The sequence below is a fragment of the Poeciliopsis prolifica genome, unplaced genomic scaffold (genome assembly GCF_027474105.1).
Source record: "Poeciliopsis prolifica strain line A6 unplaced genomic scaffold, Auburn_PproV2 SCAFFOLD411, whole genome shotgun sequence".
NCBI classification, from domain to species: domain Eukaryota; kingdom Metazoa; phylum Chordata; class Actinopteri; order Cyprinodontiformes; family Poeciliidae; genus Poeciliopsis; species Poeciliopsis prolifica.
Genome location: NW_026562786.1, coordinates 1 through 11,603, shown reverse-complemented (window position 1 = coordinate 11,603; position 11,603 = coordinate 1). Strand labels below are relative to the sequence as shown.

The 11,603-nt window shown below is 40.8% G+C and overlaps 1 protein-coding gene across 1 annotated transcript; it reads left to right on the top strand.

Annotated features, from left to right (window-relative positions):
• Positions 1-1,506: 1,506 nt before the first annotated feature.
• LOC129358097 (equilibrative nucleoside transporter 1-like) lies at positions 1,507-11,351 on the top strand. The gene is made up of 5 exons (XM_055026920.1): positions 1,507-1,702; positions 4,389-4,528; positions 4,781-4,862; positions 5,788-5,960; positions 10,238-11,351. Exons 2-5 carry the CDS (start codon positions 4,503-4,505, stop codon positions 10,395-10,397), a joined length of 441 nt encoding a protein of 146 aa, XP_054882895.1. The 5' UTR covers positions 1,507-1,702; positions 4,389-4,502; the 3' UTR covers positions 10,398-11,351.
• Positions 11,352-11,603: the final 252 nt, after the last annotated feature.

Genomic DNA, 11,603 nt, shown 5'->3' with positions numbered 1-11,603 from the left:
AGGAAACGCATGCAGGTCCCCGTGGCCATGATCTGAATAACATCAGCTGCAGGTAGCGCAACGAGCACAAAGCATGGACTCTGCGCCCGTTTGGACGAAGGAACCAGCGCTCCACAAACAGCGGTATCAGCAACTGGATCTCTGGCTGAGGATCAGGGGAAAGAGGATCCACTCTGAGCTCCACGGCTGATTTGGAAGAACAAGGACGACTCCAAGCTTTGCAGGGAGTCACCCTGATCCTGCACAACTTTTTTAAAAATAGAAACTTTTTAAATGTCAGGGTCTAATTTAACGTAAAAAAAATGATTTTATTCTGAAAGTTGGTGCTGTAATCAACTGTATGAGTATCAATCAACATTTGGGAAGGAATGAAAACATTAGTGACAACAAGACTTGCTTGGAAAAGAAGGGAACCCAAATATTCTTAAAAATGTTAGTTACTTCTCATTGTAAGAGATGCACAGAGCTATAAAGCAAAGGTCTTACATTGAACCCTGTGCAGGAGGAAAATACAAACCTCAAGTTGGCCAGACGAGAGAGAGAACCTGCAAAATGAAACAAAGAAGGTCTAACCCAAGCCTGGAAGAAAGTACATAAAAAGATAGAAAAAAAGAAAGCATTTTTGATATAACCTGTTACAATAGATTCAGTAAATTGATATATTTAGATATTAGATCTATGGTGACAGAGTTTATTGATTATAGATTATTGAGCAGAGTGAAAACTTAGGAAAGGGTTATTTGCTGATTTTCATCCAGATAACGTCATGATTAGTGGTGAAGGTGGTGAGGAAGACGCAGTGGACCCAGAAAATGGTGATTTAAGGAATAATCCAGGCAACACATATGAGCGGAAAGCTAATGGATCAATACTGGTAGCAACTGGTACAAACAACTGACGACTAGAGAAGACGAGGACTGGACAAAGAACAAGGGTGGGTTTAAATACACAAGGAGAAAATGAGGAAACAAGGAAGAAAAACAGAAAAAAAAGAAATCCTCACAGATTGTGGAAGTTTGTCTCGGCCATGCAGATCTTTCAATCTTAATGTCAGCCTGTAGACTTTGAGGAAGCCACTCAGGATTTCTTCAAGGGCTTCGTTAACATGATGGGACTTTTGTGAGAAGATGCCAGCCATCCTTTCTTGAGATTCGAGCGCTCCACCATTGACAACTCTACTCACTCTGATTTTGAAAGATTTCCTACTTCATGTCTGAGTGAACTTATTTTCAGAATTACAATGAATAAATGTTTAAAGAGTTATTCAACAAATGACTTTAAGTTGACCTGATTTATCTGACTTTAGAAGCGGCTCTTGCTAACGGTGACTAAACACTGTCTAACTCTAATTCTCGTCTAAATCTGAGGGGATTTTCTGTTTGGACATTAAAGCTACCTTGTTCAATAAATTCAATCCTCATTAACAATCTGTATGACTTCCACAGGTTGACGATGTTCTGTTATCTGTTATTTACACAGAACCAAAGTCCAGAGGACAGACTGATATGAAGGTTAAAGGCCACCGCAGAGGAAGAAGTGATTCTGCTGAGACGGCACCAAAACATGAGGAAGATCTCCGAGACAGGAAGGTAGCAGAGGACGAAGGATTTCACAAGAAGCTGTACGGACACGGAAAGTTGCGCAGAACGATTAACAATATCTGTTGTGCTAACGACTGCATGGCTGCTGTCAAACACTGAAGGTAAAACTTGAACCTGGTTTCTGTTCAATCATCTGATAGCTGCTAATCATGAGAGGAAAAATGCTCTAATGTGTTAGACTGTTTTAGATTTACATTTTCTGGGTGAAGAACTTTCTCTGTGAGGCGGGCCAAGAAACCTCTGACAGAATTTTCATTCCCAATATTTGTGACATCAGATGGTGCATTCAGGGACATGGGAAATTCAGATTGAAGGCTCTGCAGATTACATGAAACAATATGAGGCTTGAGATGGTTTTCTGTCTTTTCAAGTAATTTCACAAGACTGAATTTTCCTGATAAACACAGTGGAATGTGTGGAAATATACAACAGTCAAAATGTCTGACTGAAAGTAGGAAGTAGCCCTTTTGCTCCCCCAAATGCTCTTCTTCTCAGCCATCAATCTGTTCTCATAGCTGTGAAGCTGAGTGGATCAACACTGGATCAGAAGGATCATACTGCCTTCCCTGTTTGGTTCCAAATGTTTGCCTCCGACTCACCAACCGACTTTCACAGTGACTCAGCATCTCCCAAAAGAGGCTAGAAAAACAGGAAGTAGAATTACAGTTCTACTTCCTGTTGAGTCTAACTTTAACTTACATTTTCCTCGGCTCAGCAGGAATATGAGAATATGTGGAAAAAACAAGATCTAATCTGTAGTAACAGATCAGGCTTGAGACTCTGGCAAATGGCAAAGAGCAAAATCTTTATTTCAGTCGTTTGCAAACGGAGAACACAAAGTAACCTCAACACAACAGCTGTACCTGCAATGACTTCTGACTTGTAGCTGCAAGTCTCACAATATGTAGGACTCTCTATACAACATGGTCACTTCCTGACTCAGGTTTACTGCCCAGTCAGTAGCCACAGGGTGGACAGGATGCATCTCTTCTTACTGAAAGGTCAGTTCATTATTTAGATGACAAAACATCTTCTTGTTCAAAATATGGGAGTTTCCAAAAATTAGGATGCAAATGGAACGATTTTCCAAACCAAAACCATTGTAAGACCTTCTAGAACGTCCTCTGAGCTTCTGACATTCAATGGAGAAATTTGTTAGAGCTTATTATTCCAGCTTACTGTTTTTACCTAAAATATCTGTTATTATCTGTTAACAAACTTATTTTAGTCACTGACAGCCTGCTGGAACTTTTCCAAGGAGAGGTCAAAAGGAAACCTGATTCTTCAGAGACTCCTTGAAAATTAAGTTTTAAACAAAAAAAAATGGCCTAATGAAACAGCAGAAACCCAAACCCTACATGACCCCACTGGCAGGATGCTGAATAACCTTGGATCGAAAAACTATTATTTAGCTAACTTAAATAAAGTGAATTTGCATTTTCTGATAACAAATCAATTGGAATGGATCAAAGTGGCTTGGAATCTCCTTCTTGGATTGAATTTACGTTTTTTTAAATGGCTTTAAATTACATGTTATGAATTGGTGCTACAAAATAAATTGAATTGAAACTATGATCAAATTAAAGGCTGCATTTAGGTTGTCACGTTCAATGCCAAAATGAATGTTATGGGTTAGGGTCATTTACCTTTGCCCAAAATTGGACGTCCTGCTTCATCACTTTTGTCGACTAAATATCTGGGTCAGATTTATTGAAACTTGACCAGGACTTACTTTTTCAAATCTTTTTACCCTTTTGATTGTATGGTATGTAGAACAAAAGTAGCACTTTGTGTACTTTTAAGGCCTTCTATCCTATTATGTGTCATGAAATGAGTTGATTGTGGTGAGGATGGACTACCTACTAGCCAAGGTATTAGTGCAAAAATGCTGGATTTCAATGGCAATCTCAAAAGGGTGAGCAACGAGACAAGGGACTCAGACGCTGGTAGCACCAGCAAACGCCACAAAAGACAAGGTCAAAAACCCGGAGGGTAATCAGGAGGGACAGCTGGACACAATCAAGGGGTAGATGTGACAACACAGGGACCAGTGAACACACAGAAAAGGGGGCACAGGTGTGTTCATGGGTCCAATACGGGTGGGAATTTACAGCCACTTCTCCATAAACACCATTTGAAAACTGATAAACCCGGTTACATTACAATTAAGAGTCAGTCTGGAAATGTTCTTCAGCTGATAGAAGGCCGACTTTGTAACTGTCTTTATATGTGTCTGAATGTTCAGGTCAGAGGTCATCCTGATGTCTTGTTTCCAGCTGGAATGACAAAGTGGAGACACAAGCAGCCCCTCCCAACTGGAAAATGAAAAGATAGGAAGAAAGAGGAGTGGGTTGAATTCCTCAAAATGCCGGGAAAGGAAATGAAAGAAAGGAGAGAAAAAATAGGATTTATTGCAGGATAAAGAACCAAATGAAGAGTTTCTGTAATGAGGGGTTGAAGGTCAGAGAAAGTATGACACCAAGCAGCAGGACACAGCAGGTTAGCAGCTGTGCTACATGGCTCTATCATCCTGACCCCCACTGGGAATTTGGATGCATTCAGGGCCCACAGAGCTTTTCAAGGTAACCTGAATGAATCAGCAAACAATTAACCTGCTTGGTCGATTAAAATCAACCCATACTCAGCAGGAAAAGGGGAACGTCTTTGTTCCAAAATAAAACTTTTTAGGAGAAAGTCTGAGTTAAAAATAGAAAAGATGAGTGAATATACAGACTAAACATGGAGTTATCCTCTTCTGGTTGATCATTATTTTCTATTTTATTCCAGCTCCAGAAACAAACGGCGGTTATTCTGATCCTCCTCATTTTGCTCAAGGCCAATCCTTCAGCTTCCCTCTGGACCTCAGTGCAGCCGCTCCGTTCTTCAGGTTTCTCTGTGACCATGGGGAACACCTCACCCAAAGACAAGTAACCCAGAGAATGACTTTATTTAGACTTCTTTAAGTAAGATGCTGTAACATCATTACTTTGCAAAGATTTGTAAAAAATGTGAATGTTTCTATAATTAAGAGAAAAACTATTGCCAAAATGTTACATGACCTGACTTGATCAACTAGAGAAACTCAGGATGAATCCAGTTGAACTTTCAATGATGTAGCAGACATTGTTGAGCTCTAACTGACGGCCGTTGATTAAATCATCCCATTTTATTTCTTGCAGATATTTGGCCGTGTGGGTGATTTTCTTCATGCTTGGTCTGGGAACCCTGCTGCCCTGGAACTTCTTCATGACTGCTACCACGGTGACACATCATCTGCTTTTTCTCCACACCTCCTGTTTCTCTGAACAAACTTGTTCTGACATTAGCCAAAGCAGAAACGTTGTTACGAATCTGAGAAATTGTGCCTGGGTTCTGATTAAATGTCGACGGATGTGAGAGAATATAACTGTAATGAGTCACTGGGACCCGGAAAATCAGCCATGACACAGGAGTGAGCGGAAAACTCAGATATTTATTAAAAGACGGCTCAGCTCACGGATGGCCAGCTGCAGCACTGGCTTGGCGATCAGACACTGGAGTGATCAGCTGAGGAGCGAGCTGGAGAGCAGATGCTGCACTGATGCTGCATGCTGCATCAGTGCAGCATTCAGACTCAGGACAGACTGGCTGAGTAGAAAGGATGTTGGCATCAAGCTGAGAGCCTGATGCCAACATCTTCCTGCCACATGTCGATGTGCCCTTTAGCAAGACACTTAACCCCAAGTCACCTTTCAATTTGCCCATCGATACTTGTGTGTGTGTGGGATTGGGCAAATGTGGTTTGAGAGTAAAGCTTCAGGTGGTTTGTATGCTGAGTGTATTTAGCTTTCCATTTAAAGTGGAAAGGGTTGGGGTTGGGTGAGTGCTACCAAATGAGCTGTTGTGTGAGCAGTTTTGTCATCCCTAAAAGGTCAGGCTGGGAAAGATGCAGAGGGTTAAGACTTCCTGTTGCTTTACCCCAAGTTGCCTGCTGATGTGTGTGAATGCCTGAATGTGGCTCTGGGGTAAAGTGCTCTGAGAAGTCAGTATGGCTGGAAAATACGAATTTAAGTTCAGACCATTTATTATCTGGGTTCACAAGCCCAAGAAACATTCTGTCACTAAATCCAAATTCACTTATTTTCCTACTGACCGTCTTTTGATCAAAACTCTTTGTACGTGAACAGAGGTTTTATTGTCCTTGCAGTACTTCAGGAATCGTCTGAAGGACCCTTTGCCCACTGAGGTTTCAGCCAATCAGAGTGAAGCAACAGGTGAACGTCGAAGTGTTCTAGAGTCCAAATTCAACAATGTGATGACGCTCTGCGCTATGTTGCCTCTGCTGCTGTGCACCTGCCTCACCTCCTTCCTGCATGCCCTGTGAGTACTACACAGGTACTACCCAGTAATACACAGGTACTAAACAGGTACTACCCAGTACTACACAGGTACTACCCAGTAATACACAGGTACTAAACAGGTACTACACAGGTACTACCCATTAATACACAGATACTACACAGTAATACACAGTAATACACAGGTACTACACAGTAATACACAGGTACTACACAGTAATACACAGGTACTAAACAGGTACTACCCAGTACTACACAGGTACTACCCAGTAATACACAGGTACTAAACAGGTACTACACAGGTACTACCCAGTAATACACAGGTACTACACAGTAATACACAGGTACTACACAGGTACTACCCAGGTACTACCCAGTACTACACAGGTACTACCCAGTAATACACAGATACTACACAGTAATACACAGTACTACACAGGTACTACCCAGTAATACACAGATACTACACAGTAATACACAGTAATACACAGGTACTACCCAGTAATACACAGTAATACACAGGTACTACACAGTAATACACAGGTACTACACAGTAATACACAGGTACTACACAGTAATACACAGATACTACACAGTAATACACAGGTACTACACAGTAACACATTTGTACTACACAGTAACACACTTGTACTACACAGTAATACACAGGTACTACACAGTAATACACAGGTACTACACAGTAATACACAGTACTACACAGTAATACACAGGTACTACACAGTAATACACAGGTACTACACAGTAATACACAGATACTACACAGTAATACACAGGTACTACACAGTAATACACAGTAATACACAGGTACTACACAGTAATACACAGGTACTACACAGTAATACACAGTAATACACAGGTAATACCCAGTAATACACAGTAATACACAGGTACTACACAGTAATACACAGGTACTACACAGTAATACACAGGTACTACAGAGTAATACACAGTAATACACAGGTACAACACAGTAATACACAGGTACTACACAGTAATACACAGATACTACCCAGTAATACACAGATACTACCCAGTAATACACAGTAATACACAGGTACTACCCAGTAATACACAGTAATACACAGGTACTACACAGTAATACACAGGTACTACACAGTAATACACATGTACTACACAGTAATACACAGGTACTACACAGTAATACACAGGTACTACACAGTAATACACAGGTACTACCCAGTAATACACATGTACTACACAGTAATACACAGGTACTACACAGTAATACACAGGTACTACACAGTAATACACAGGTACTACACAGGTACTACACAGTAATACACAGGTACTACACAGTAATACACAGGTACTACCCAGTAATACACAGTAATACACAGGTACTACCCAGTAATACACAGTAATACACAGGTAGTACCCAGTAATACACAGTAATACACAGGTACTACACAGTAATACACAGGTACTACACAGTAATACACAGGTAATACCCAGTAATACACAGTAATACACAGGTAATACACAGTAATACACAGGTACTACACAGGTACTACACAGGTACTACACAGTAATACACAGGTACTACACAGGTACTACACAGTAATACACAGGTACTACACAGTAATACACAGGTACTACACAGGTACTACACAGTAATACACAGGTACTACACAGGTACTACACAGTAATACCCAGGTACTACACAGTAATACCCAGGTACTACACAGGTACTACACAGTAATACACAGGTACTACACAGTAATACACAGGTACTACACAGGTACTACACAGTAATACACAGGTACTACACAGTAATACACAGGTACTACCCAGTAATACACAGTAATACACAGGTACTACCCAGTAATACACAGTAATACACAGGTAGTACCCAGTACACAGTAATACACAGGTACTACACAGTAATACACAGGTACTACACAGTAATACACAGGTAATACCCAGTAATACACAGTAATACACAGGTAATACACAGTAATACACAGGTACTACACAGGTACTACACAGTAATACACAGGTACTACACAGGTACTACACAGTAATATACAGGTACTACACAGTAATACACAGGTACTACACAGGTACTACACAGTAATACACAGGTACTACACAGGTACTACACAGTAATACCCAGGTACTACACAGTAATACCCAGGTACTACACAGGTACTACACAGTAATACACAGGTACTACACAGTAATACACAGGTACTACACAGTAATACACAGGTACTACACAGTAATACACAGGTACTACACAGGTACTACACAGTAATACACAGGTACTACACAGTAATACACAGGTACTACCCAGTAATACACAGTAATACACAGGTACTACCCAGTAATACACAGTAATACACAGGTAGTACCCAGTAATACACAGTAATACACAGGTACTACACAGTAATACACAGGTACTACACAGTAATACACAGGTACTACACAGTAATACACAGTAATACACAGGTAATACACAGTAATACACAGGTACTACACAGGTACTACACAGGTACTACACAGTAATACACAGGTACTACACAGGTACTACACAGGTACTACACAGTAATATACAGGTACTACACAGTAATACACAGGTACTACACAGGTACTACACAGTAATACACAGGTACTACACAGTAATACACAGGTACTACACAGGTACTACACAGTAATACCCAGGTACTACACAGTAATACCCAGGTACTACACAGGTACTACACAGTAATACACAGGTACTACACAGTAATACACAGGTACTACACAGTAATACACAGGTACTACACAGGTACTACACAGTAATACACAGTAATACACAGGTAATACACAGTAATACACAGGTACTACACAGGTACTACACAGGTACTACACAGTAATACACAGGTACTACACAGGTACTACACAGTAATACACAGGTACTACACAGTAATACACAGGTACTACACAGGTACTACACAGTAATACACAGGTACTACACAGTAATACCCAGGTACTACACAGTAATACCCAGGTACTACACAGGTACTACACAGTAATACACAGGTACTACACAGTAATACACAGGTACTACACAGTAATACACAGGTACTACACAGGTACTACACAGTAATACACAGGTACTACAGTAGTTCACCAGTTTCTAGGTCAGAGATGTGTGGTAGCTTGATTCAGTCATGTGGGCAGATTCATGTTCAGTTGGACGTTAAAGTTGCTCCATTTGCAGAAACAAACGAAACTCACCATCAGTCACCAACGACTACGGACTTGTTGCTATGACAACTCCCATCATGGAGGTCCTGGAGAGACTCCTGCTGGCACACCTGAGGAAGCAGGACCTCCTGCGGTCTGCTTATTGCCATGGAAACACCATCATCCAGCCTCACCTGACTGTATAAATGAATGGAATAAATGTGATCTGGATCAATGGGTTAGGGTTAGAGAACCTGCTGTCAGCTACAGATACTCAGATTACTCTGTAGCTGCTGGTGGATCAGAGATGGACCCGAGGACAGAGAGCTGCTGAGGGAACAATCAAATCATCTGGAATCAAAACAAAGGAGATTATTGCAATAATAAAGCACTTTGAATAAGGTTCAAAGGTCAAACAGCATTTCCATCATCTGTTCTGGTTCTGACTGGAAAATCTGGAGATGTCAATTACAAACAAGGATTTTTCATATAATCAAGAAAGTTCTGTTCAACTGACCGTCCTATTCAAAAACAGACCATCTTCAGTCAGAGGCTTCTTCACTCGCTGTAACACAGACCGCTACAGGAAATGTATCCTGCTAACACCCACCAGCATCTATTTCAAGTCTTTAAAGAACCGTGGAAAGTATGAGTTACAACAATATTTCATTTCTATTTGGATTGAATAGAATCTGCTGCCAGAGCTTCTCGAATCAAAAACAAGCTGTTCGACATGAAAACATCAAATGAAGCCAGATATGTTGTAGAAACCAAGCAAACACCATGACAACATGTATAAATCAAAAGAAGGTTTTTTATACAACAGGACAAAGGAAGGAATCCTTCGTTCCTTCCTTTGTCATAAAAATGTGAAGCTAAACATTAATTAGTGATGAGTGACAGGAAATGTGATGAAAAATCTGGTCCAAAACAAGTGAAGGAACCAAACAGGAACCCGAAAGCATCTTTTTGATTCCAGAATATTTCACATCTAAGCAGTTTAGTGTCAGAGTTTCATCTGGTTTCATATGCAGAACATGAGTCCTGCTTCATGAACAAAGCTGGATTCATTTGTCCTTGTTCTGTCAGCGTTCCTCAGCGCCTGCGTGTGATGGGAAGCCTCTTCATCATCATGTTTGTCTTCATCATCACTGCTGTCCTGGTCAAAGTTCCTCTGGAGCCGCTGCCTTTCTTCTCCATAACCATGGTGAAGATAATCATCATCAACTGTGAGATATTTATTTCATAATCATTTGATGTCTTGTAGTCAAAATCTAAATGTTCAGGATCTTAAAGCCTCAGATTGTTTCTCTTTTAACAGCCTGATGTTAAAGAGAAATTTTAACTTCAGGTTCAGAACCTGAATATTAAAGTTCAGGTACTGCACCTGAACTACAGCGTGAGGTCATCTCTCTGTTCAGGGTACAATATAAGAGTCTTGCAATAAACCCAAGGAAGTCAGTGAAGTGAGCTCATGATAGAAGTTATAATGTCGTTCTCAAAGTTCAGTGACATTATTGGTTCAAACCGCAAGAAAAAATATAATTTATACATTTTTTCAATCAGATTATGTTTCTACAGGGGAGATAATCTGCTTGTAACCAAACAGCAGAATGAATCTGAGCTGATAGTGATTAGATGCAACAAGTGGTGTTGGGGAACACCAAGTGACCAACACCAAGCCCAGCAAGTGCAGGTTTGCACCAGGTGGTGGCGTTCTGTGGCCCCTGGTTTGGGGTGCATCTGGTTCTACCTCTGCAGGGGCCCAATAGTTCCTAGTTAGGTGAAAGGAGCATCACCACATAGTAGTAGAGTCTTGGGGTTGGATGATGGTGGTCCAGCAGTCTTTCCACCTGGATTTGTTTGCTCCAGCGCTGCACCATCATTTTAAGGCATAAAGGGTCACAGTGGGTAAGACGAAGGTTATGTTCACTCTGCAGCCTGAAGTGACCCAAATCTGACTTCTGTGATCTGTATCTGATATTTTCATGACAGAATGATGATGGAAAGCAAATCACAGCTAGGTGAGCACCTGGTTCTGGTTCTAGAGATGTGTTGGATCTGCTGTGGGGATTGGTCCGGAGCCCACTGTCCTCAATTTGGCCTGGAGGGTCTGAACCTCCTGGAACGATTGGCTCCCATCTCCTTCCACTGTCCCTCTCTCCTGTGGAGTCCCACAGGGCTCCATCCCCGGCTCCTTACTTTTCACCTTTAGTTTAGTCATTCTTCATTAAACACTATTTTTTATGGCTTTATTTGTTTTTGCTATTTTTCTTCCTTTATGATTCATATTGTATTTTAACTTGGTTTTGATATCTTTACTTTTCATTTGTAGTCGTGTGTCCTGCCAGTGTTGGTTAGATTTCTCTTGAAAAATCCATTTATATCTATAAAGCTCACACAAATACACAGATTTCCTTTTACTGCCATTCGGAGGACACACAAATTTATCTGC